Consider the following 27,711-nt stretch of genomic DNA (forward strand, 5'->3'; position numbering starts at 1 on the left):
TCAGAGTCTTCTTAATTTCTATTCCTTTTGCCTTTTCCTTTTGTTGCCCCACAAGTTGACAAGTATACAGTTTCTGACATTTTTCCAGCGATTCATTCTCATTACCTATCCTCTCTTACAAATTGTCAACCACTGGACACTGGTTTGAGATGATATAGAATTACTATATGCGCGGCTTTCAATTGGTAGGAGTATTTATAGTAGATTTGTTGGGTCAAGATTATCGCAATTCACAATGAACTAAATTTGTAGTAGGAATACAATGAAAAAAAAAATGTAGTAGGAATTTGATTTCGTGCATAAACTGCGTGATATAGTTATGGCTCATATAGTTATGGCTCTCAATTGTTCGATCTGAATTGATGTTGAGATTGTTTTACTGTTGATGTGATATAAATCGTCTTATTTCAAATCAACAATTCAATTCTATTACTGTGTGATCATTTCACAAACAATCCTAGTCAGTATATCAGTATATGTACTCCCTTCTTTATTAATATAAGAGAAGTTTGACTTTTTAGATTCACTACTAGAAAACTAATGTATCTAAAAAATTAATTTTTGGTTTATATTAAAGACCAAAAGTAGTATATGTGACAACTTTATATATATTGTTACGTCAAAAAACTTTATATATCGTTGTTTGTTGAAGAACTGATACAATTCATGGATTTACACGACCTAAATATACCTTATTACTCATTACTAGGGGTGGACCTGGTTCGATTCGGGAGGAAAACCGAACTGTACCTGATTCAAAATTCATAATATTTGAATCGAATCGAATTGTTTGTCTTCTGAACCGAACTATTAAAATGGTTTGATTTTATGGTTCCGAACTAAACCATAACTAACATTTTAAAAATTAAAATTTACTATTCCGAATCGAATTAATTTTTTTAACCTTATTGTTATTATTAGTACCGTTGAAAAGAAAAACCAAATTGAATACTAGCTAGGACATTTTAAAAACGAAAATCGATCTGAACCATTAAACTGAACCGACCCATTAAAACAAATCGAACCAAACTGATAATAACCGAATCGAACTGTTTCAGTTTAGTTTCAAAATTGTTAGTTATGGTTCATTTTTTTTCGGTTCGATTTGGTTCGGTAATTTGGTTCAATTTTTTGGTTTTCTTGCGCATCCCTGATCATTACGGTTGGGAGGATCCCTCTTCAAATTGGAACCACACACAAAACAAAAAGAATAAAATAAAATAAAATTTGTCAAAAATTAATAAAATAAAAAAAAAGAGAAAAAATGTGTGTATGGTTAGGCTTGACCGACACGTGTTTTTTTATGTGTGTGGGATTTAAATCCCGAAAAATGTTATTTAAACACAAATTTTTAACAAAAATACAGTACAACAAAACTACACTTTTTGCTTTTTTTAATATTTGTTGCACGCCTCGATATCCGTGTTGTGAGTGGAGAAAAGATGTGTTGTATTTTTGTCCAACTTTTTTATGTTTATATAATGGAGAATGTTAACTTGTGCTCTTAAGGGCACATGTTAAGAAGATAAATGTGGAAAAAATTTATTGAACTTGTGGTATATTCAACTATCTAAACATTAAATTATTTGTATCATTAAATGTCATATTTCTATTTTTAGGTAGCTTAACATGTGCCCTTAGGACACAAGTTAACATGACCCTTATATAATACACCTCTTAAATCCCCAACGTGTGAAGGCTATAAATTGCCTAAAAGTGATGCAAACAGTGCATGGTGCATCATGGTCCCATCAACTGAATTTTGAGGGTAGTAAGGACATGATTTATATTGAGTTTAAGTGAGTCAGACTCTATTTTTATCCAAAACTTTAAAACATTAAATTTATAAATCTTTTAATTTATAAAATTTTCGATCTCTACTTTCTTAAACAATGTGAGATTTATTCTCACACCAACCACAACAATTACATTATACAAACTATAGATTGAATTACTTCTAACAAGTTTAACCGGTCGAACAATCAATTTATAGTTTGATTTCAAATTTGTTGTATTTAGTTATTCAAATCTAAAAATTAGGATCAGTTTATGTATACCAACACTACTTTATGTTATTATTTCATTCCCATGAATAAACACATTATGAATTATTGCTAAAATTGAAAGAAAATCATTCATTTGTTCTTTGCATGCTATCGAGCTTATTGGATTCCTATGGGGCACTCAAATATTGACCTATCAAGTATATCTTCCTTCACTGTTTCCTCTTCACCGCTAATGATTTATTGCTAATTGAAGATTCTTGCTCCACTTGAAGAACCGAGTCACAATCATCTCAAGAATTTTTCTTACTCGGATTCTAGCTCGATCTCATTATCAACATACTCGAAGCCTTCATCTGTATTTACTTTGAAGGTATAAATTGAACTATAACAAATTCTAGTTGATAGCTCTCTACATAAATTTAAGTTAAAAAAAAAATTGAGAGAAAAAATAACTCAACAAAAAAGTGGAAAGTAAAAAAAAAATGAGGAAAAAATTTACCTCGCTTTTCTTAGAGCTAATTTTCTTGTAACTATTCTAGCTTAACCTTCTAACCCTACGCATCATCCAAATAATCCTTTTACTTAGCACTAAACAATCAAATGTCACCTCTCAATAAGGTTATGTTTAGATCGAAGGAATGTGATTAAATAGGGGAATGGATTCTCTCAAGTGTAATTTACACTTGAGAGAATAAAGTGTGGTTTGTTACCATTGATCAAAAGAGAGAAACATATAAAAATTTAGAGAAAATAAATTTAGATGGTGTTAGATTACACTTTATTCTCTCAAGTGTAAATCACACTTAAGAGAATCCATTTCCATTAAATAGAATGTAATAGAGTGGTGCTAATAGAAACATGTTAGCATCGTGGATGTAATTAGCTAGCAAAGTGTAGGCACTAAAAGATGAACCCAACATATATGTGATTAATAATATTAAAAAATATGATATAACACATAAGTCCATAATATCAACAAGTAGATCTCAAATTAGATCGATATTTTTGTAGTTCTTTTTCTTTTCTTTTTTTGCATTTTAAGATGTTTTTTAAATAAGAGCAAAATTAGAATAAATAAGTTAAAATTTGTTTCATTTGGTCTATTTTTGGAATGAGAACTTTACTTGGTTCCATCACAAGATACCAAACAGTGGCATGAAATATTTACTTTATTATGCTTCATTTCATTCTGCTGTTCATTTTAAAATATTCAAATAGAGCACTGTCTGCAGTAAAACATAGTTCGATCTTGAGGTAAAAGTAAAGTTTGGTTAATAATTATTCTTATTAGGAATCAAATTTGGGTTCTTCCGAACGATTCATTCTAGAAGGGTGTTCATTAACCACTTGAAATTAATGTCTTGGTTTTAAATTTGAATATAAATCAATTTACATATATATGAATTTGAATACATTTATGTAAAAATTGTTTGAAAAAATAAATTAGAGGCTAAAAACAATTGTAGAAGGCAAAAGGTACAAATTTTAACTTCAAGTTGAAATCAATTCTAAAAGGGCAATGTCAATTCAACTAGAAAAATCTATTCTACACCTATATAATCAATTTTGACCCCTCTAAATAAAGTGGAACTAAATATATGTTTGCTAACCTGTTGTGTTTGACAAAATCACGATGACCTATCATGTTTTCACAAATCTATTGTGATATCAAACATGAACGAAATAATATAAGGTTTTGTTAGTACAAGTAATTAATGTTATATTGTGTACAAATGTGTTATTTTCACTATTGGATCAGTAGAATACAGTAAGTCATATAATATCACATTTATTTTGATGGTAAAATTTATCTTACTTTCACGTGGTACTAGCCCTATGTTTAACCACTTTGGTTTTCCTTCTCTAGAAGGCCAAAGGATACTGAGTCGTTCTAACATAATCCAAACAATCATTGTTTGGACCTAAAATATTTTGACAGTAGAATCTCAATTCTCAATTGTTACATCTCTCTACTGTCAAATATGACATGACGTAGAAAAAAATATATTAAATAACAAGAACAAAAAGATTGAATTTGATGTTAAAATATATTAATTGAGAAAAATTGAGCTGATTGTGATGGAAGATGATTATTTTCAAATGACTGTCTTAATGCAAAATTTTATTTTCTTAATTTTAATTAGCAAAGTGTAATTAAAAAAATATCGGCGTAACGTTACGACCCGTACGATAGCACGGATCTATTACTAGTTTGATGTTAAAATATATTAATTGAGAAAAATTGAGATGATTGTGATTGAAGATGAGAAAAATATACTAATTAGTACGATAGCACGGATCTATTTCATATTTTCAAAATCCTAATACTATTATGGTCTTAAATATAAATAAAAATTAATAATAGTTAATAGATATATTTGATTCAAATTTTTGGATCAATACATAAAAGAAAATAAAAAAGAGTTAACTAATTTTTGGAGAGCGTTTGTATATATGTTCTGAAAAAGGGCTACTCTGCCTGCCATACAAAGAATGATATCTCATTCACATAATTTAATATGAGAACAGTCTTTAACAAACAAGACAAAAGAAAATATGAAATAGTATTTTGATGGGATCTACTATATTCTTACACAGTGATTATGACGAACTTGTCCCATACATTATTACTAGTACTAGTATACTTGTATTTATTTACTAGTCAATCCAAAGAGAAAAAAGGTCAAACTTTATAATGGTAACAAAAGACACTTAATAAAAGTGCCTATATATTGGTGCATAGGCACAATCATTTACAATATCAGAAACCTCCCCGTGATTTTCACTTCTGAAAAAGTTAAATGCTCTTTTTGAGATTTCTTTTCTTTTTTCTTGTAGAATGGATATCCGATTTAAGCATAGACTAATTCAAAGAATATTAATTCTCTAATTTAACCCTACATAAAAACTCTTAGATTTGAGTATTGGGATTAACTCAACGCTACAAAACCGCAGAAATTTGATAGGGCAGTCTAGCAAATTGTGGATGAGACTCTTATTAGACTTAATTTAACACTATAAAACCAACTTTTAAGATGAGAATTGTCTCTATTTTATAATCATATATTCATGCTTCTCGCAACCGATGTAGGACTTCTTAGCAAAAACAGTTCAAGCTCATCTAATTTGAGTTAACATATAAAAAGTCCCGAGTTCGAGTTCTAGTAAAAAAAAAATTACTAATATTAACAACTAATTACCGACTTACACCGGTTATGTGTGTTTAAGATTTCATTTCAAAGGCTATAGTAGGGGGTAAAGAGGGGGGACACGTTAAGGGACAGCACCTACCATAAGACATAAGGTATTATCAGTGACATGTTAAGGAATTTGCAGACTCTTCCCTTTGTCATGTCCCTTTCTCTCTCGATATTTTCACCTTTTACAATCATGATTCTGTTTTCTTCTTCTACTTTTTCACACTCTTATATATGAAGAAGTTAAGTAGCTAGAATTGTATAGAAAGAAAAGTAAAAAAGTGATTTTGAGGGATTTTTTGAGGACCCTTTTAGATTAGAAAGAAGAAAGTGAAAATGGGTAGTTGTGGAAGGGAAGGTGTAGTGAGACAATATGTTAGATCAAAGGTTCCTCGTTTAAGATGGACACCAGAACTTCATCGTTGCTTTGTTTATGCCATTGAAACTCTTGGTGGTCATCAAAGTATATTTCATTATTTCTACATTACTTTGCTTTTTGTTTCTTAGCCTATGTTTGGTATGACTGTGGCAACGCCAGAATCACGGTGACCCTCCATGAATTCATAGAACCCAAGTGTAGTTTTTGAAAAATCACGGCAGGTCACCGTGATTTTCACGTATCCACCGTGATATCAAACATGTATTTAATCTTATGTTCTTTAGATGTTAGTTTGTTGATTTGTCTCTAAGTATACTATGGATAATTTCTGATGAAAATTTTGTATTTTTTGTTGTTATAATTTTTAGAGGCTACTCCTAAGCTTGTTCTTCAATTGATGGATGTTAAAGGGCTAACAATTTCACATGTCAAGAGCCATTTGCAGGTTTAGTTTGATATATATGCTTACAAAATTATTTTAAGTCTACTTTGGTCAAATTAATTTTGTTTTAAGTTGTTAATTTATTGGTTTTCTCTGATTTTTGTTTTGTTTAAACCAGATGTATAGGAGCATGAGAGGTGACTCATGTAAACAAGGTACAAAAATTGTTTTCCATTCTTCTTTACTTAACAAAAATAGTAAGCTTTGATATATTAGAGTACTAAGACTACATTGGTTTTGATTTTGATTAAAATTTTATTCATTATAATATTCATTATAATGTTATGATATATCGTGCATTTTAGATTAGCGATGAGTCTGACGAAATCAAAATGAACTAGCAATAACAAAATCACATTGTCATCGTAATTTTGTCAAGCTTCGCGATTTTGCACGGTTAACATTGTAGATGCCTTATGCATTGAAGCTAGGCATGCATAGTTAGTAGTTACTCATCAACTGTCATTTCCTTAATTTAAGACTTTTTATAGTTTAAAAACAAAGCCTATGTATTAGCTAGCTTCCATGCACAAATTTGGAAAATATGCAACTATTAACATTCCTCATTTATTATTATATTTTTCTTATATGTATTGATGTTAGAAATAGTTAAAAGCATGTCCTTTTTTAATATTTTTATGATGGTATTTTGATGAAACTTATTGAATTTATGAGTTCATTTATAGCTTATGTCACTTCAAATCAAAATCCTGTTAATGCTATTTGGACTATGTACTAATTATTCCCAACAAACTAAACAATCTAATTTCCATATTATGTTTGTTTAAATGTGACAGATAGGACTACATCCGTACATAAAAGACCATCTTTTCAGGAGCATGATGATGGGTTTGGAGATGATCAATCTATTGGAAAGGAATCTGATTCTCTCTTTAGCAACACTAATTTCTCCCCAAAAAGGTCAGCATAGCTTTATATTTTATCTATTCAAATAATAATTTCAAACTTTACAAAGGATTGATTATAAAAAAAAGTTTCTAAATGTGATATAGGAGATGCATGGTCTAAAATCGTAACGCTAATATGCAATTCTTCATGAATTTGAATTGTGTGTAGTCATTATCCAGCTATCAATGTGGCCGATTGCATGTGAAGATTATGACAGGCTATCGAGCCGGCTCAGTCCTGTACTTGAACACGGCTCGGACCTTTAAAAAACACAAAAAAATGACCGAGTCTTTTTGGGCCGGCTTCTCGGGCCTATATTTTTCATGGGTCGGCCTAGACTGGCCCCACGGTCTGTACATAACCCAAACACATTATTTTTTTTCATCATTAATATTTGGTCACTGGTCTGATTTGAGTGTTAGTTCTGAACCCAAATGCATTCTTCACATTACACAAAATCGTAATCAATTTATTGAAAATCTTAATAGGAAAAAAAGTGACATTTTTTTTTTATTTAAAACAAAATTGTGTTTTATCTACTTTTATGTTTTTCTAAACGAGAAAGTCTTGCATGGTCACGAGTATTTGACATCATTAAGCATGCTTGCACACACATATGTACAAGTACATATGATTTAATTATTTTAAAAATCTACATATATAATTTAATTTCATTTTCTCAAGTGTATGTGACGAAATAATATGCTCAAATACTTGTAACAAAACAAGTACTATTTTCCTTTTAAACCAATTTTCACCTTTTTTTTTCTGTTTAAAAAAAATTCCATTAACATTTGGATTCTCTTGATATCAGAGCTAGAATCGAGAAGAAAAGTTCATTCTCAGGAATGATACAATGCAGGGAAAGAATATGTGAAGCAGTTCCAAATCCATACACAACTTTTTATGATTATGTGCAGGACATGGTTCAGCAACAGCAGAAGGGAATAAAAGAGATTTGTGTTGCTTCACAATATTCCACAATCTTTCCCATGCTACCAAAACAAGAAACTCATTTGCTCCAGGTACTTAATATTCTTCCATAACATGCTTTCATAGTTTCATGTCCTATTATTACTATACTTGCTTTTTTACTAGTGTGATCTACGTTTCACACGATGCACGGTTACATGGATAGTTTCATTCGACATCATGTTGGAGGATATAACTTATGATCATCGTATCTCCAACACCGTATAAATAAAATACATCTAATTTTTGTATGTTCAGAGTTGATGAGAGAGAAATAATTAATATAAAATTGAATACAGTATAAAATGTGATTGATGGTATCCTATGTCACAAACGATGTTTAAAAAACATATTCATGGTTAAATTAACTAGCTTAACCCTTAGCTCAACTAATTTAATTTTTTTTACAAATATACTCATTTAATTTTTTATTAAACTAATTTTACAACATAAAATCTATCCACCTTTGGAAATTCAGGATTGTGGGGGGATTCAAAGATTAGTTTGGATGTCCAGTACATTTGTACTTTTGCCATTTCATTCTCACAATGTTACTTAATTAAGTTAATTTTTTATAATGAGGAAAAAATTGTATATTTCACATTTCAAAGTGGATAGATTTTATAGGTCCCCCTTATATTTTCTTGAATTTTTTTTAATAAAACTCATGAGAGATGAGTTATTCTTATTGGGGGAAATTGACCAACAGTTGCACTGTGACAAAAATATTTAATCATTGCAAAGAATTTGTACATTAATCATTTCCACATTCAGTGGTCCTATAAAATTATTAAAATTTAGACTTTGTACCAAAAAAATTAATTATTAAAATTTAGACTTCTCACATTCAGTGGTCCACTCCTGCTAAAATATTGAAATTGAGAGATCTTGTCTTGTATAATGAAAAATCAAAATGGTCCTTCATTGAATTTATGTCAAAAACACCTTTTCACTAATAAGACTAACTACCTTTTCACTAAGTAAGATGAAAAGGACAAGTATTACTTACATTTAAAAGATAGAGATATGATTAGTTAGTTTATTATGTTTTCATTTTAGTTGGTTAATTCAGTTTTCATAAGTTAGCTTAACTTGTTATTTTTGTTAATTGTTTTTCCCTTCCTAGATATACATATTTTCTTCTTGAGTTCCTTATATAACAAACTAAACTAAAATGTGAATTTACGAATCAATGAGGTTGAGTTTAGAGGTAGAGGCTACTCTCTTACAATGTGACCAACTAAAATTTAAATCTAATTAAAAGAGTTCTTTTAAATAGGATTACTTCTTTTTTTTAATAATCATATATACGATTACTTCTAAAAGGAAGGAAACTATAGGGGGAAAATGTTTTCCCTAATTATAAATAATAAAAAAAATAACAAATTGAATATCATGATATTATCAACAACTTGAGTTGCTCCCTAAATTAATATTCACCTATACAAATATATATATTTTTAAGAAAGTCATGAGACCTATCTCGACCAACAATGTCAATAAGTTGAACACTTTCACTTAATTAAGTTCGAACCCAAGACTTCATAGTTTTGTGTGTGAGTTTCGGAGGGTGATTGTCATTTTGTCTATAGACAAAAAATGTTATTTTTTAATATATTATTTATACTAATTACTTTATTCTAATTTTAATTTCAAGTTTATATTGTGGGCACCAATTTAAAATCATTATACTTTATTTTGTAATTATAATAACAAAAATTAATATTCATTAAATCTATGTGAAAAACCTTAAACCACATTTATTTTGAGATAGAAATAGTACCTTTAGCAAAATATCCATGTCACTTTCTTATATAGCTATTATTTATTTTTGCAGGTTACAAAATTAAATGAAAAGAAGCATGTGAATGGCAAGATAAAGAGTGTACGTGCAGAAGATGAAGTTATAAAGAGTTGTGAGTTGTCATTATCAATTTCATTGCCCCATCTTTCACCTCAAAGAAGTAATGTTTCTTCAGCCAATGATATGAGAGACTCTGGATTTTGTAACTTTATGGGTTGTTCCAATGTCCAAAACAGAATTAATTTGGACCTATCTTTAGCCATTTGAATGTTAACTAGATTGTTATTTTTTTTTAATATGACTAGTAATACACAAATGGATGCATTTTGGTACTTAGTACTAACATATGGTATATTATATATGCTGAAATTTGATGCCAGCTTAGGGGAAAGTATAACCTGAGATTCTAATTAATGAAATGTTTAGTAGCTTAGTTTACTCAAATATTAAATTAACTATTTTGTCTATCCGTTCCCATGAACTTAGTTCAGTTAGTAAAAATATTGTGTTTTATATATAAGAATCCAAGTTTGAATCCGCACACTTCACTTAAATAAAAAATGTCGCTTCTATCCATCAAAAATATAATTAATGGATTAATTTTAAATAACGGTATGCAATTATTGACACATTGTGCTTTGCATAGCTTTTTGTGAATACGTTTTTCAAATAACGATAGTGCATCAGATTGGTATCTCATGAAAGACTTATTAGCTATGAAAATTTGTCAAGATTATTGTGTTTGGTTTGAGGAAAAAAAATAGTATGAAAGAAAAATACGAAAATAAATGAATGAACTTGTATTATCTTAGTCCAAGTTCATTCATTGTTTATGTGTTTTTCTTTCTTCCCGACTCCTTTCGGTCATTGTCATAAGTAAAAAATCATTTTTATGTTAATTGAACTGATGTATATAGTATATGACCTATATTTTGGACTAAAAGTTTTTAAATGAGCCATAAAAAGTGATTTTCTATTTATAATAATGATCGGAGGGAGAATCTCTTTCCCCCAAACCAAACACACTAGTCCAATTGAAATGAATTTGTCAACCCAGTGACTAGGTTTCTCGAAAATTAAGGTCAACATGATCTCAAAATTTTAGAACATCCTTCTGGAGGTTGATTAATTGATAATGAAATTGAGAACACGCAAACAAAAAACCAACCCAAACAAGAAAAATATTTTTTATAGAAGTTTTCTTCTTTCGCGTCCTTTAGCATTCCAATTTTATCCCCCTCACAACGTAGAAAGTAAGTGTGTAAATAGTAAAAATTGAAAAGGAAAAAAAAGAGTTCGCATCATAGGATACAAACCTTATAAAAATCAAATTTTATGTCCGCTTTACCCTTCTCTCATCTCCCATGAAAAAAATTTGATTCAAACACAATTTGCAAGTTAAAGCGTTAACTCATCATTCACAGTTTGCAAAGGGAAAAAAATTGGGGAGTGTGTAAATGGTAAAAATTGGAACGAAAAAAAAAAGTTCGTGTCATAGGATACGAACCTTATAAAAATCATATTTTTATGTCATTTTACCCTTCTCTCATCTCCCATGAAAAATATTAATTCAAACACGGTTTGCAAGTTAAAGTGTTAACTCATCATTCACCCCCAAGAAAATATTTTGACTGAAACAATGTATGCACGAGTGATTAAAATATATTAAAAAAAAAATCAATTTATAGAATTATACGGTGCGTGTATATGATATTGTCACAGCCGCTCCAGTGGTCAATCAAAATATGACATTAGACGGTGACCACATTTTCATAAGGCTCACTAGCTAAAGTGCAAACTGTAATAGCAAATTGTGTTTCATTCAAAATTGTTTCATATAGGAAAAGAGAGAAGGGTGAAGAGAAAAAAAATTGATTTTTATAAGGTTCGTATCATAAAATTGGTCTTTTTTATAATATTTTTCATTAATGGGAGCGCAAACGTTGGACTTGAGTAAAATAAAATTGTCACTCGTAAGGTATGGTGCGAAATGAGTTCATTTCCTAGATGGTGAGAAAATATTTTGGTCATTTTAGGGGACAAGTGACAAAAAGAACTATTTATAATAACTTACTATTCTAGTTGGAAAAAAAAATTTGGTTACTAGTAGAAAATAATCTAACCAACATAGTGTGGCACAATACTTGGGTCCCTTAACCATTTGGTTATGAGTTCGATTTTTGGCCGGTGTGTATGGAGAAACATTTGTTGGGAGATGTCAACCGTCTTAAATGGTTCTCAGTTACTTCAAAAGGATTAGTGTCTGCAGCTGTGCGCGGAAGATATTATTGGTTAAAAAAAAAAAAACTAACTTAAAGAAACAAATTGCATGATGTAACTGCATTAATGCAATTACGATATCAACCGTCCAATTTAAACGAATGGTGATTCTCATTTTAACGTATATGTATTATAATTGTTGAATGTAAAATTAATGGATAAAATTAATTACTGGTATTACTGCGTTATTTATTAACCGCGGCAAATCTTGATCCGCTTATATCCCCCCTGGCCCTCATGTTTCTCAACAGAATTTAATATTCTTGCAAGTTGTAAATTCTACTACGTCGTCATCATGCGTTCATAACTCACTAAATCACACTTTCTATTTTATTTTTTTTTTAACTCATCACCGTCCTTTTACTAATACGACACCGTACCCCACCACCGAACATGACCGCACCGACGACACCAAATGTCACTTTCACACCCCCTAACGCTCCCATCTTACCGCCGACGATCCCCTCCGATGTCAAACCTCCACACCGCCACTAACTCCTCCTCCTTCACCATGTCGCCGGAATCCACTTCCCTCAATTTTCGACACATTCTCACCGCAGCGCTGTTATTCGCCACCGTTTCTCTCTCTTGCTTACTCCTCTTCAGAGACGCTGATTACTCTTACTTCTCTTCCTCTTATTCCTTTCCACGTTTTCCAACCGGTTTCCCTTTCGCTTCCGATGATTCCGTAGCGGTGAGTTTCGTTTGATCGCACACTTTCTTTAGTTTCCTTTTTCGTCCAAATCGTGATTTAGAATGTGTAGTTTTTGTGTATTGATTAGATTATCCTAATTTCGTTTTAGTAACTGTTGTAAGAAGAAAATGTGATGGTTATTTTTAGATTGAGGCTCTATTTGTTTAGTCACATAATAAAAATTGAAGCTGATCAATTGGAACAATACTTTAGATTGTTGAATCATTTTCCAATGTGATGTGTAATTTCATATAGTTATTTATTCACAGAGTAAACGGCAGTAATTTTGATCCGTAAGTCCTAACTCAACTGATAAATGTCAAAATTGTTAGGCTGTATATCCATGGTGTCCCGGGTTTGAACATGTGGTCTCTCATTTGTATAGGTGTCATAGGTGTAATAGAGTGATGTGATAGATGTAATAGGTCGATGATGTGAAAATAAGATAAAGATGGAGGGAAAATGAGGCGTTGAAGAGTTGGGGATGTCCAAACATAAGAGCTCATTACAAAAAGATTCATGAGTGTGTTAAGTTAGTAATTTCATGAACCAAACCATTAACGTAATACACATTCAAGAACCTAATTAACTAACAAAAAACACTTAAGTGGACCAAATATTTAGATATGTTTTTATAATTTTGATACATCCAAGGACTATATTGACATTGACTCACATTCAAAGACCAAAATGACTATTTACTATTTGTTTGCTTGAGAAAGATTGATGATCGGTGAGAAAATGGAGAAATTTTTATTTATTTTATTTGCGGGATTTCTACATTTTAATTGTTTGGTTGTGGAGTTGAAGGTGGATGATGAGTCATTTAAGTACAATACTTAAGGTGCCATCAAATGTGAATGTTTAGGTAAGTGGATATACCGATTTTTGTTGTAATCTGTCAAGCCCTAGTTTTGTGATGCTCACATAGCTAATATATGCTTTCATCTCCACATACCCATAGACTTGGTATTTTAAAATAAAGATAGATAATATTGCTGCTTTGGAAATATATTAATTTCTTCATTGGAAAACATGAGCAAGACTAGACATTCTAAGCTACTTTAATCTCTTTTAGATACTTTTATTTTAACTTGTGATTTCTTGATATTGAGTTCTTGTGGGTTAATTATTGAATTGTTGTTCAGTATGACAGAAAGTCGACAGATTTGTCCTTGCTAGATGCAATAGAGTTTCCATAATTAAGTCACTCTTTGGTCTTGTGAATATAGTCAATTCAACCATGTTTTTTTTTTAACGTTAACACTAAGCACGTGTTAGTATTCAAGTTGAAAGATATTTCCACCATGCATTGCCCTGAAGCATGTAGTTTTAGCTTTGTTCAGCCCGTGCATTCCAATGTTAACAAACTGTGATTCCAAATATACTGTAAATCTTTCTTGCTCAATTTCGTTTCATAAACCTAGCATGCTTGAAAATAGCATTTCACCTAGATTCTGATTATCATTGATACTCTTATATGACATTCCTTCTCCACCACTCCAGTAGAGCCTGTCAAACATGGGGTTTGTTCTTTAGTAAGATTAGGCTATCTCAACAACACATCATGCTTTGAAAAATTTGGCTAGGCCAAGTGTATTGAGCCGAACTTTATCGTAATCATCAGGACATACTAGATTATCCTTGGGCCATTTTCATGTTGATGTTAGGATGGAAAATTACTCTTTTGGAAAGATCTGCCAAAATGGACAGGCTGAGCCCAAGCTCTTATTGTTATTGTTTGTGTTATTCACCACAGAAGAAGTTGTCACGTACTTTGTTCATTTAAAATTGATTATTCTGCAGACTAGCAATGAATATCCACTTGAAAAGATTCTGAATGAGGCTGCTATGGAAGACAAAACTGTTATATTGACCACATTAAATGATGCATGGGCTGCACCAAATTCAGTCATTGATCTTTTCCTGGAGAGCTTTAGAATTGGAGTTCATACTCGCAAGCTTTTGAATCATTTAGTAATTATTGCATTGGACCAGAAGGCATTTATACGCTGTCAGGCTATACATACCTATTGCTTTTTGCTTGTTAGTGAAGGTAGTGATTTTCGTGAAGAGGCATACTTTATGACTCCTCGCTATTTGAAGATGATGTGGAGACGGATTGATTTCTTGCGTTCAGTTCTTGAGATGGGATACAATTTTGTATTCACGGTAAATATTTCAATTTTCAATCATTAACCTCTCTGTGTTCACTTGGACTGATTTATGTATAAAAAGCTAGGTATATTTCTAAGGTGTCTTAATTAGAAACTTGTTTTGTATTCCTCTTCTAGGATGCTGATATCATGTGGTTTAGGGACCCATTTCCACGGTTTCACCACAGTGCAGATTTCCAAATAGCGTGTGATCATTTCACAGGTATTTTTGACGATGTACATAACAGACCCAATGGAGGGTTCAACTTTGTAAGGTCCAATAATAGGTCAATACAATTTTATAAATTCTGGTACTCCTCACAAGAAACCTATCCTGGATACCACGATCAGGATGTACTCAACTTCATCAAGATTGACCCTTTCATTAATGATATCGGACTGAAGATGATATTCTTGGATACAGCTAATTTTGGTGGGCTTTGTGAACCAAGTAGAGATTTAAATCAAGTATGTACTATGCATGCAAATTGTTGTTATGGTATGGATAGTAAGCTTCACGATCTGAGAATTATGCTTCAGGATTGGAAACATTATTTGACCTTGCCTCCAAGTTTAAAGAGATTGTCAATTATATCCTGGAGGGTTCCTCAGAAATGCAGGTTGGCCATATACTCCAGCATTTTTATTCTTATATTTTAAATCTTTTGTTTACCATTCTTTGTCTGCTTTTTCATCAATGCGTTCTTATTAGGGTGAATTTTTTTCTCAGCCTTGATTCCCTCAAGACCAGCGGTTCACCAGAGAAGAGTGTTGAAGAAGATTAAAGTTCTCATTTCGCATGTTAGTTTCCCTTCCCATACATCGATTGGATATTCAAATGGAATCCGCAAAACGAAAGGTTTTTATTTTTTCAGGTTAGCTTAGTAAACGATAAGAATTGAACTATAATAATGCTATTAATGTATAGACAGCTCTAGCCAGTATAAATTTGAAAAGAAAAGTCAATTTTGTTAAACTAACTATTGAAGGTGTTATCTTTACACCAACGCAATTTAAAAGATCTAGCAATTAATCGAATATGTTTGTGTTTTAACTTTTACCCAATTTTGTACAACATTGTGGAGTATTGTCCATTTTGTATCCTCCCATAGTACAGAACACAATCCAAACAATTTATAACTAGTTAGAATTTGACTACAACTAGCTGCGGTGAACAATTGACAGTTGTAGTGATTTGATAGCTAGTTTTCGAATTTCTGTCTTCTGGCGCGCAGAAGTTTATGAGAACTAAGACCTTCAAGGCTTCAACTGCTTCGGGGAGAATACCCCGAGGCTTGATTTTCTTCCAGCCTTGTTACTCGGAGGGATGCTATGTTGCCAGGGGAACCAACTAAATTATTGTTTGGCGGTGTCGTTGTTGAGTTGTAGTATACTATTTGACCTGCTGCTCACTAAATGTGCATTTTGAAAGTTTTGCAAAAAAAATATATTTGATTTTAAAATTTCAAAACAATCATTTGATGTTGCAAATAGGTGGCCCAGGTAGAAATAGATACTAATTTGATATATCACTTAAAAATTTAGATAGAATCGGTTTATAAGGTGATGGATGAGTCTCACCTATAAATATATTTTTAGGTTATGTCTTATCCAATATGAAACTTTCAACACACTCCCTTTATGCACAACTATGTCTGACAATGATGATGGGAATTTTTTTCCCCCTCACACAAGTGAAACATAATCTCCTTTCTCAACTGTCATACTAGTACATTTTAGCAAGGGTTAATTTATTGATTTTATTTTTTTACAATCAATCAAATGATGGTAAGGGTCATATACACCAATTGTTTTATTAATGTACCAAATAAAACTTAATCCCATCTCTTAATCAATTCACAACTGAGTTGAGTTATCAAATTCACTTATATTGTGAGTGAGTAAGAGTAAAAAAACATCCAAGTGCCTGTTTAGTTTCTATGTTTCTTGTTTTCAGTTTCACTTCAACTGATAAATATAAAAGATTAAAAAATAGATATGATATTTTTCATAAATTTTAAAACTGTCAAAACATTGTTCACATTATTTTCTGAAATGCATTCTTTGTAACTTTCATCTTCGCACTATCACAATTGTTCACTACATAATTCTTCAATCTCTTTGTTAGCAATGTAAAACGAACACAAATTTTAGAAAGAAAAAAAAAATGTTGGCGCAGTTCTCTCAAACTATGCACGCAGAGGCGCGAGATAGGCGTAGTTCTCTGTCACTGAGATTTTACCAGCCTTGTGTTGATTAAGATTGTCCCTCCATAATGCTGGAGTTGCATCAGAAACATGAGATGTGAACAAATCATACACAATTGACGTTTTTTCTCATATATTAAATATGACTATTAGGATCATACATGTCAATCATCAACAAGGACACATGCTACATGCATGATACTACCAATATCTTTTTCAGAAGAATTCATTCTCCCTCATTCTTCATATATTAAACAAGAATTTTAGAATCATGTATGTCATGTGACAATGAATATATATATGTTAGAATACAAAATGCTAATAAATTTTAACCTGTGTTACATTTATAAAATAAATGAATTTTAAATAATCACATAAATATTTTCATTATTTTTTGAAAAAACTATAAATTCCACCGGTTATAACTCTAAACAAGTAACACCATCAGCTTTAATTATTTTCTTGGTCTCTCATTTTTCTTCATAAATACTTTTGTATTTTATTTTCTTTCATTTCCTGTTTTTTTAACATATATATACCAAAAATTATATTTGTATTATTTTTCATTATTTTATCTTCACCTTCACTATTTCACTAGTTAGAGCTAGAACTACCGATTATTAGTTTTTTTGAAGTTTGAACTACTTAGCTTTTGAATTTTAAGTTGTTTTTAATTTCAGTTTTTTGCTTTATTAGTTGTTTGAATTTGAGATTTTCAGATTAATGTCAGTCAATTTTTTTGTAATATCAAGTAGCTTTTATTTATGTTTTATTTTATATATAATTACCTATTTTAACCGCTTTGCGGCTTCCGCTATTTGCCCGCTACACTATCCGATACTTCTCATATCGGTTTTTTGGCAATCCGCTATTAACAACACTGCTGCTAACATGTTCTCTTATGTAGTGAAACCTCGTCTCAATGTCTTTGCTACATCCATGAGCAACTGAGTTCTTGGCTAGGTTGATTGCAGATAGGTTATCAACCTTGATGATCACTGAATCACACTTCACATTACTTAGCTCATTTATCAAGTTACTTAACCACACTGCTTGACAAGCACTTAAGGAAGCAACTATATATTCTGCCTCACAAGTAGATAGAGCTAGAACAGGTCCCTTCGTTGAGCACCAAGAGATTGGTGCTTCTCCAACTAGAAAGGTATAACCTGAAATTGATTTCTTATCATCTTTGTCTCCACTCCAATTAGACGCCAGTGTAGCCAATCAATTTGAAGCTTCTTCCTCTGTCAAGTGATGGAAATAAGATACCTCTATCCATTGTCCCTTTTATGTATCTTAGTATTCTCTTTGCAGCAACTAAGTGAGACATCTTAGGTTTCTCCATAAACCTACTAACTATGCCAACACTATAAGGCAAGTCAAGTCTAGTGTTGCATAAGTATCTCAATGAACCAATAAGTCTTCTATATTGTGTAGCGTCAACTTCTTTTTCTTCTGCATCTTTTGTCGGTTGAAGTCTAGGCTCGGATGAAGTCAAATGCAGGATTGCAATGCTCCATTTCAAACTTCTTAAGCATCTCACACGCATATATCTTCTGATGCATCAATAGGCCTTTATCAATTCTTTCAAATTCAATTCCTAGAAAATAAGAAATGTGACCTAAGTCAGTCATTTCAAATTCTCTCATCATTCTAACTTTGAAGTCACTTATGTATGATTCATCGCATAGGATAATTTGTCTCTTCTCAACAATATTTTTCACATGTACACCATTTTCAGTTGTTAGTGAATCAAATCTCACTTAGAAACTTATCAATTCTCTCATTCCAAGTTCTTGGTGCTTGCTTGATCCCATATATGGTCTGTTTGGATTAGCTTATTTTGAGCTTTATGAAAAATAATTTATGCAAATAAATAATCTTTTATGCTAATTCATAAGTTCTCGCTACTCGCTAGTAAAAATTGTATTTTCATAAGCTATTATTTCATAAAATACCTTAACAAACTTATAAATAATACATAAAACTTATTTATATAAGTTGTTTCACATAAACTCAAAAATATGTCAATTCAAACATGCTCATAGTGCATTACTCAGCTCGTACACTTTTGACTCTTGACATTTGACGCTAAAATCAGGAGGTTGAGCTACATGCACTTCTTCATCTAGGGGCATTCAAAAATGCACACTTTACATAATGTCATAGCTACCATACAGCGAAAAGTTGTCCGATGTAGCACTATTGATTCTGTGATTTATAGTCATATGTTTGAAAATCATTAATAAAAAAACCTACTACAAATGGTAAAAGAAATTTGACATGTTTGTAATAATTAACTGGTGGGAAAAGGTAGAGGAATCAAGATTGATAAAGGATGTTTCTGCCTGCGCTTTCAACATGCATTTTCTTGCTTTATTGAACAAAATGTATTATGTATTCGTTGAATTATAAACAGTAGCAGCCATTTTGTTGGCACAATACCAACCTTGAAAAAGTTTTCATAATAATTAAACCAAACATTTCAAATTTAAAATAATATATCCCCTCCAACCAAATATGCCTTGAAAGATTTTATCTAGTGAAGAAATATGCCTGCATTAGGTCAAGTTAGTATTTCTCTGTTTCTTTTTTTCATTTTCTTCTCCATTATCTTCTAGAATACTTTGGAGAAAATAAGAAAAAAAAATGCTTAAAATAATTTATCGTCACTTTGTTATATTTCCAAAAGTAGAGTATTGGAAATAATAAAAAATGAAGAGGATACAACTTACTGACTGCACTGTGTTCTGCCCATTTGAGTTGTGCGATAAAGATCGGATGGTCCAAATTTTAAACTCAAATTTTATGTTGAAAATAACTAAAATTTTAACTTAAAATCTAGATAGTCCGATTTCGATCTGACAATTCAAATCTACTAACTACAATGTAGCCTAATTGTACCAAATCCTAATACAACCATTTTCTCTTATTCTTGTGGCAAGTCTTTATGATATTTAACAAAAAGTGACAACATTATTACATAATGAAATTAAACTATTTGCACGGTGGAATTTTCACCAAACAAAATATGTTGCAAAAGTTTTAATGGCTGCTAAAAGTCCAAAAGATAGAGAATATGCATCTTTTTCCCACTTTTTCCAGTGTGGTTTGTGGATTTCTTGAAGCCAAAATGGGATAAAGCTAAATATACGAATGATATAATATGGGAATCACTTACAACACACAAATTAATAATTGGGAGGAATCACTTTCAATGACACTTAGTCAAGTGATTGAAAAGAGGCATCTAATAGAAATATTTTTCGTCCAAAATATGCTTTCCAACTCAAAATAATTTCAATAATCAATCAATTTGGAATGCAAATCTACAAATTTTCTATGAATCTGACAAGTTTGGTTAATTTTATCTTAAAAGTAAATGGCCCATTCTATTGCTCCAGGGTATCTCAATTATATCATCTAACTCAACTTAGAAGAAATTTTAGTGAATTGGTCCCCATATAACTAATTACTGGACCTTATTAAATTATTCCCATGATGGCTTTCCATGAAACATAACCTGATGTTACAATTAACTAGAAAATCGTTTTTTTTTTTAAATAGCCAAAGTCGGTAATTAGTTAATGTTAGTAGTTTTCTTTTTTACCAGAACTTGAACTCAAGTTCTTTAACTTTTACATCAAATCAGTTGAGCTACGTATCTCACCCCAAAATTGGATTGTTTCTACCACAAGTATTTCTATCATGAGTACTGGTGTGCTACTGGTCTTCATTGGAGAACATGTTAAGACACACAGAAGTGAATTCTCTCTTTAATATTGAAGGCAAATTCTCCTTGATCTCTCAACCAAAAAATCTCTCTAATTTTCTCAAGTGTAAGAATCTGCATCATAAACTATAACTATTTTGTCTCTCCAAATTTCAACATTTAAGATTTTACTGAACCTGCAGAGGATCCAATCCCAAAAATAGAAGATTATTTTATATATAGGTCTAATATAAGTAATGGATCACCTCTTTAAATAAGCACAAAATTTAGAGTGTGTTTATCTGTAGAAAAAAAATGAGAAAAGAAAGGGATGAAAATATAAGTGAGCAGGTTAATTAAGCATTGAAAATAAATAAAAGATAACTCAAGAAAAAAATCAGTGGAAAAGAGAGAAAAGATAAATAGATGATAGATTATCTATAATTATGTTTATGTTTATCCATTAATTATAAGATAAGACAAGATGCCAATTTTAGTATGTGAGAAAAATCAAATCAATGTGACTGATCATTTGATAATCCATAAGGATTAGTTGGACAGGTCCACAAGACAAGGAGAGTAAAAAAGTTTTAAGCATACAACAAGGTGGCACAAACACGAAGCATCATGAGCAAAGAATAATTCTTATCAATAGTCTTTATTTTTTCTCTTCATGTAGGCTATTCTTAATCTTACTCAATCAATTATAATTTTCTTAAATATATTAAAATAAAAAAAATATCATAATGTTGGGGAAAATTCACACTCACCAAAAATTTTAGATGGAGCACATCACCACAAAATTACTATCAACAAAAACAAATGACACGAGACACACCACAAAGATTTGAAGGGAACACAAACATGTCATATTGGATTAAGCATAACATTGATAATACTAGTGGCAACGCATAGAGGTCAACACATACGAAGACTAGGGCAATGCCAGAGTCGAGCAAAATTTCACGAATGTGAGGTTTTCTTGGTGCCATAACAATGGGGTTGAGATCTGGTCTACCTAGGATTTTCGAGTGGAGAGAAAACAACAAATCTTGATCTACTTTTAAATATTTTTTAAAAAATTAATGTTAATTTGCATAGAGCTATAATTTTCAAAGAGCATGCGATAAACAATCAACTAGTCCTTGGTGTGAAGGAACAAGCAAGGGAACCAACGGGGTAGGTGAGAATTTCGAGGCAACATACTCACCTGTGTAGTGGTCGATGAGGGGAGGACGGGGAATGGAGAGGTGAGGTGGGATCAACAAATGGTGGTGAGAGATGGGAAAACATATATACTCACATATCCATGACCATTAGTAAGTTCGTGGTGGGAAGAAATTAAACTATATTTGATGGGTGTGATATATTCAATTTTTTATGTAAATAGTAATTTTGTTGTTAAAGTGAGAGTGCGGATCAAATATTGTGGTTGAATATCAATTCTTTTAAAGTAAAATCAAAAGTACAAACACATCATTTATATTAAAAAACCGATATTCTAACTATATTGACATCCAATAAAATTGAAAATACAAACGCATCATTATGAATTACAACTGCGCGATACAATGATGCAAACATCAAAAACCTTAACGCCACGGCTCTAATTGCGATTGACAAACACTAATGCAAGAATGACTTGTAAGCAAACTAACCCTCAAAAAGTTAATATCCTTTGTGTCGCATGCACATGAAAGATGCCTCAATACATAGCATCTTTTTTTTTTTTTTTCAATTTCACAGGGTGTAATTAAAAAATGAAATTAAAAAAAATAAATATAGTGTGTGTATGACTTTTGTAGCATTATATATATTCTCCACAATATGTAGCCATTATCCACATTCACCAAAGAAGTAGAGCTAAAAATAGCAATAGTTGTGATCAAATAATAAGTGGTCATAATAATAATGATGATGAGGAAGCAAAAACAAGTAGAGAAAAAAACAAAGACATTCTTACTAGAAAAATCACCAACAAAAGAATACCAAATAACAGCTCCAAGTCATGATGATCAATATTATTCCAAAGTCACAACTATAGTCACAAAAAAATCACCTCCTCCAATTGAATTTCCTACTTCACCACAACTCATATTTGGAGAAGAAATAATTCATTTTAGTCATCCACAACATCCTCTTTCAATGGTGGACCTTCCTGACCTATTCATTTGTGTAGGATGTAAAGAATATGGTTCTGGAAAAAGATTTGTTTGTCAACAATGTGATTATCAACTTCATGACTTTTGTGCTTTGGCTCCTCCTGCTCTTAAGGCTCATCCTTTCCATTCTCAACATGCAGTTTTGTTCCATTCCAAACCAGGTGCCAAGTCTACTCTTTCTAAAAAAAAATTTCGTCTACTCTCTCTAAATTTTACCAATATAGTAATATATAGTTGAATTATTTGATTTTTTGATAAAAAAAATTTCATTATATATAGGATTTAATAATTTTTTTCTCTCAATATAGGATTTAATAATTTTTTCTCAATTTGTGTAGCAATAATTGAGATTTGGCTTTTCTCAATTTTATTTTATTTTTTCAAAATCCACTATTTTTCGTTTTATTTACTTTTTATATATGCATGAGATATTGTCATATTCTTAAACAATGATTACTCTAAATTCTAACTTTTTCACTAATCTTATCTAATGGAGTTAATTCATTCAGTTTGAAAATATGAGAATTGATCCTTTCCTGTCACAATTTCATTTGATGAAATCTCCACCATCAATAAAAAGGATAGATGGATAATTTAAAATTAAAATAAAAGAAAAAATAGGAAAGAGAGTTTTTTATGGTTGGAACTTGGGAGTACTGAAGAGTGGTGGAGCTTGAACTAGGCATGGCAATAAAACACATACCCGTTTTGACGGGAAAAACCCGAGTTGATTGGGTCTAGGTTCGGGTTCGGGTTTTCCCCGATTTTAAAAGATGGGTTTGGGGCGGGTAATGAGTACATTGATACCCACCCCGAACCCGTCCCGAACCCGCCCCGCTTATATTAATAATTAGATTTCACCTCTTTTAAATTAGAAACGCTTAAACAATCTCTTAAATTACATTCATATATTTAATTTTTATTTTAAATTTGAGTATTAAACGAACCATTTTCTCTATTTTTTTTCTTTATTTTAAAAAATATTGTTGAGAGAAAATAATTTTGGACATTTAACTTTTTTTAATAAAAAAAATACTAAAATACAATCTAAATTCAGGTGGAAAGAGGTGTAATGGGGATACCCGAAACCCAATGGGGATAACCGATCCCCGTTGGGTATGGGTTTGGGGTTATCATTTTTATCTCCGCTCGAATTTGGTATGGATTTGGGGAAACCCGAACTTTATGAGTTTGGGGAGGACAAAATCCGTCGCCACACGTCCCATTGCCATGCCTAGCTTGAACTAACTTTTTGAATGAATCAAAATAAATACTCCTTATTACATTAATTAATTTGCAATAGTTTTAATTATGATGGTCCATCCTTATTCTATTCTCAAAATTGTAGGGAAAGGACAATTTTGCCTTTAAATAAATTTACAAAATGGTGAGATCCACATGTAAATTAGTCAAATCACAACGGATGTTAGAAAGTCTAATCATTTGATAGTGAAAAAAACTAGTGTTTGAAATTGAACATGGTTAATTAATTCAGTCATTTTTTTTTTTTTTTGAATGACAAATATATATATTATGAAATCAAACGAAAAAGTATTAGTAAAAACGGAGAAAAAATCAAAAGAACAACAAATAGGTGTTATGCACAGCATGGAATATTTTTTTCAAAATTAATTTTATTGTAAAATTTTGATTTCATGCTAATTATGTTACATGGAATATTTATTTCAGTGAAAAGTGGAATGACAAAATCCAAATGTGACGTTTGTGGCAAAGTAACAAAAGGCTATGCATTCCTATGCACAGCATGTGCTTTCCAAATGCATCCATGTTGTGCAATGCTCAACACAGAAATTGAATTCCCATCTCATCCACACACTCTCAAACTCACACCTTCAACCACCACGGCCACAGCCGCAACAAACACGGACCACTCCAACACGATCGTTTGCAACGAGTGCAAGAAACGAAGGTCGGGGAAAGTGTATCGGTGCACAGTGTGCAACTATAATCTTCATGCATTTTGTGCTAAGAATAAAGTTAATGGTCTTCAAGCTAATGGTATTAGGGTTCCTGAAAAACCAAGTGTTCTTTCTGCTGCAGCTAAAGTTGCTTCTCAAGTTGTGATTGAATTTATTGGTGGGTTTGTTGAAGGTATTGGTGAAAGTATGGGTGAAGTTCTAATTCAAAATATTACCAAAGGAGGAAATGCCAATCACACTGGTACCAATAATAATACGAGTACAAAACCTCGTAAATAATAATAATTTATTCTAAATATAAATATAAATCATCGCATGTTTTTCTCTAGTCCACGGAGAAAAATTAAGTAATATACAAAAACAAGTATTTTGGAACCATGTTATAAGATAAGAAACGTTAGAGAATTTAGATTCTCATCTATATTGATTATTTATTGTTTGTATCTCTTTCTCTCCTAAATAATATGAGAGAAAATTATAGGGGAATTCATTCCTAGCTACACGTCCATTATATTCCATATTGTGTACCATATTGTGCTAGCTAGGCAGTAGTACTGATATTTATTTATTTATTTCTGCTTAAACGTGTTTATTACATTTGTGTGTATATTGTACAATTTGATGTATATTTATTGTATGTATTTGTCACTTTTTTTATTGGATTTTAAAGTGTTCTATTGGTGAATCCTATGAATTGAATCGGCTATAGCATGTTTTCATGCATTTTTTTATTTTTTTTATTTCCTTATATTAATCATCTTCTTTCTTGCTTCTTCAACCTTCAGCAACAACTCCAATATAGGCACTTGAAATATGAGAATCTTTTGATATTTGTGAAAAATCAATCAAAATTGTTAAGCGTAGTCATTAAGATTAAATTCATAATCCTCTATTGCTGATTGTCATTAGAAAGTGGCTCTTAAAATTGGCTTTGTCTAACATGCACCACTTGATTAACTGGTGCATAGTGAACAACTTAACAATTATACTATAACGAATACGAATTTTATAAAATTCATCGTCGGATTGAAAGTTTATATCGTATAGACAATCTATAAAAAAATTGAAAATCATTTGATATGTCATTGAGACCCATCAAAATTAACGGTAGTCAATAAAAAACCATAACGGTAGTCAAATGATTTTCAATTTTTTTCAAAATTTTTATATATGATTTATACATATAAACTTTCAATCCAACGGTGAATTTTATAAAATTCGTATTCGTTATAATGTTATCATACACTTGTTAACTTAGATCCATGAATGCCATTCAAATAAAATTAGCTCCATTAATAATCAATTTTAAAAAAATATAATAAATCAAGAAGGGAAAATTCACATGAGGTCCATTGTTGTTTCTTGGATTATTTAAGGTTGGAACCTCCAAAAACACTAAGAAAATTTAAAAATAAAATGAAGATTCATTTTGCTCCTTCAAAAAAAAAAAATTAATGTTTTAGGGTACGCTTGCGAATTGGATTTTGAAAGGGAAAATTTAGAATCTTAAATCTATGTTTTATTATATATTTGAATTTGATTTGATTGATTCTTTTTAAAAATTGAAAACACAACATGACACATAAGTTGATGAGCAGAAGTCTTTCCTGTGCACAATCCTAAATAAATGTCATTTTGGCACACTCAGATAAACTAACAAAATTAAATAAAAAGTATTTAGTCACATCAATTGATATATTATAATTTTGTTTTCCTTTAAATTTTTCTTGGTTATGTATGTATGTCCAAATATTTTTATTTGGGGTTGTGCCCAACCAAGTGTGCCTCTGATGAACATATCCAAAAGGGTGTTTGGAAATATTTGGAGTTGTTTAACTGGGTAGGGGTTGTCTCCAGTGAAATTTTCACTAGATTCCCTCAAGTGTTGATCTCTTCCTCAATTGTGCTTTATTGTTTGACCAACTTGTAGAAGAAAAAAAAAAATAGAAGGTGAGGATTTCATGGGAGAGAAAATTAATGGGAGAGGATCCCTTCCCTGTTTAACTTATATCATTTATTGAGCAAATAGAATTGAAAGTTTTCTTTATCCCTATGGACATAGAATTGAAAGTTCAAATATGAGATTTTCTATTTATTTATTTCAGTGAATTTTTAGCTCTTAGAAGCTTGACAAAAACAAAATTTAAAGTTTTTGTGGATGAAGGAGGGCCATTTTGAGAAGTTAGATATTTGCTTCCTTGACATTAGACAACCACTTTTTTTTATTTTAAATAGATGATGTACACACTTTTTTCACCTGTGCTAATGCTCGGTCTAGCTACTTACTATCTTCTATCATGGTCTCTGGAGCGAGTCAACAAGGTTGTGCGGCCGATAGAGTATTTGTCATATGTCGGTATGAGGACTATGCTACTATAACAAGAGTGGCTAAGTTGTTTTGGAACATATGGCACAGCCGTAATGACATAATATAGAATGACAATGCTAGAATGTCAAGTCAAGTTGGACGGGCTGCATATGACACAGTGGCAGCAACCAGTTTTATCAATAGAGGAGGGTGAAGCTTGGACATTATTGCAAGCGATGACTGAAGCTAAGCGTAGAGGTTTTAAGTGAGTCCAATTCGAAAGTGATTCTCAAGTATTAGTTGAGGCAATTCGTACAAAGCGGCGTGGTAATTCAGAGTTTCTTTCAATCGTTAATGATATCATTCTTGTTATGTTATCCGGTGTAAACTTTGAAGTCAAGTTTGTTAGGAGACAAGTGAATTTGGTTGCTCATATTTTAGCTACGGCGGCCAATTCTTGGACTAGTTTTCATAGATTTGAAAGTATTCGTTCATGTATTGAACTTTTTGTGATTAATGAAATGCATTAAACTTGTTTGG

At 31.3% G+C, this 27,711-nt stretch overlaps 3 protein-coding genes across 3 annotated transcripts; all 3 read left to right on the forward strand.

The window, feature by feature from the left end:
• Positions 1 to 5,244: 5,244 nt before the first annotated feature.
• On the forward strand, positions 5,245 to 10,186 carry LOC123884634 (myb family transcription factor MOF1-like). Its single transcript, XM_045933778.1, has 6 exons — positions 5,245 to 5,666; positions 5,951 to 6,027; positions 6,143 to 6,179; positions 6,822 to 6,945; positions 7,748 to 7,958; positions 9,743 to 10,186. Exons 1-6 carry the CDS (start codon positions 5,540 to 5,542, stop codon positions 9,974 to 9,976), a joined length of 810 nt encoding a protein of 269 aa, XP_045789734.1. The 5' UTR covers positions 5,245 to 5,539; the 3' UTR covers positions 9,977 to 10,186.
• A 2,052-nt stretch (positions 10,187 to 12,238) lies between these two features.
• On the forward strand, positions 12,239 to 15,819 carry LOC123902297 (uncharacterized protein At4g15970-like). Its single transcript, XM_045951985.1, has 4 exons — positions 12,239 to 12,683; positions 14,490 to 14,855; positions 14,978 to 15,459; positions 15,570 to 15,819. The coding sequence occupies exons 1-4, from the start codon at positions 12,405 to 12,407 to the stop codon at positions 15,622 to 15,624; spliced, it is 1,182 nt and encodes a 393-aa protein (XP_045807941.1). The 5' UTR covers positions 12,239 to 12,404; the 3' UTR covers positions 15,625 to 15,819.
• A 6,780-nt stretch (positions 15,820 to 22,599) lies between these two features.
• LOC123903028 lies at positions 22,600 to 25,594 on the forward strand. Its single transcript, XM_045952888.1, has 2 exons — positions 22,600 to 23,084; positions 24,613 to 25,594. The coding sequence occupies exons 1-2, from the start codon at positions 22,673 to 22,675 to the stop codon at positions 25,140 to 25,142; spliced, it is 942 nt and encodes a 313-aa protein (XP_045808844.1). The 5' UTR covers positions 22,600 to 22,672; the 3' UTR covers positions 25,143 to 25,594.
• Positions 25,595 to 27,711: the final 2,117 nt, after the last annotated feature.

This window comes from Trifolium pratense, linkage group LG1, assembly GCF_020283565.1.
Source record: "Trifolium pratense cultivar HEN17-A07 linkage group LG1, ARS_RC_1.1, whole genome shotgun sequence".
NCBI classification, from domain to species: Eukaryota; Viridiplantae; Streptophyta; class Magnoliopsida; order Fabales; family Fabaceae; genus Trifolium; species Trifolium pratense.

What these genes read in the sequence shown, in the direction of transcription:
- LOC123903028 (XM_045952888.1), top strand. Translation starts at nt 22,673, where the DNA reads ATGATGATGAGGAAGCAAAAACAAGTAGAGAAAAAAACAAAGACATTC. An exon ending in TTTGTTCCATTCCAAACCAG is followed by an intron (nt 23,085 to 24,612) that starts GTGCCAAGTCTA and finishes TATTTATTTCAG; the next exon opens with TGAAAAGTGGAATGACAAAA.
- LOC123902297 (XM_045951985.1), top strand. Translation starts at nt 12,405, where the DNA reads ATGTCACTTTCACACCCCCTAACGCTCCCATCTTACCGCCGACGATCC. An exon ending in GATACAATTTTGTATTCACG is followed by an intron (nt 14,856 to 14,977) that starts GTAAATATTTCA and finishes TTCCTCTTCTAG; the next exon opens with GATGCTGATATCATGTGGTT. An exon ending in AGGGTTCCTCAGAAATGCAG is followed by an intron (nt 15,460 to 15,569) that starts GTTGGCCATATA and finishes TTTTTTTCTCAG; the next exon opens with CCTTGATTCCCTCAAGACCA.
- LOC123884634 (XM_045933778.1), top strand. Translation starts at nt 5,540, where the DNA reads ATGGGTAGTTGTGGAAGGGAAGGTGTAGTGAGACAATATGTTAGATCA. An exon ending in ATGTCAAGAGCCATTTGCAG is followed by an intron (nt 6,028 to 6,142) that starts GTTTAGTTTGAT and finishes TGTTTAAACCAG; the next exon opens with ATGTATAGGAGCATGAGAGG. An exon ending in AAGAAACTCATTTGCTCCAG is followed by an intron (nt 7,959 to 9,742) that starts GTACTTAATATT and finishes TTATTTTTGCAG; the next exon opens with GTTACAAAATTAAATGAAAA.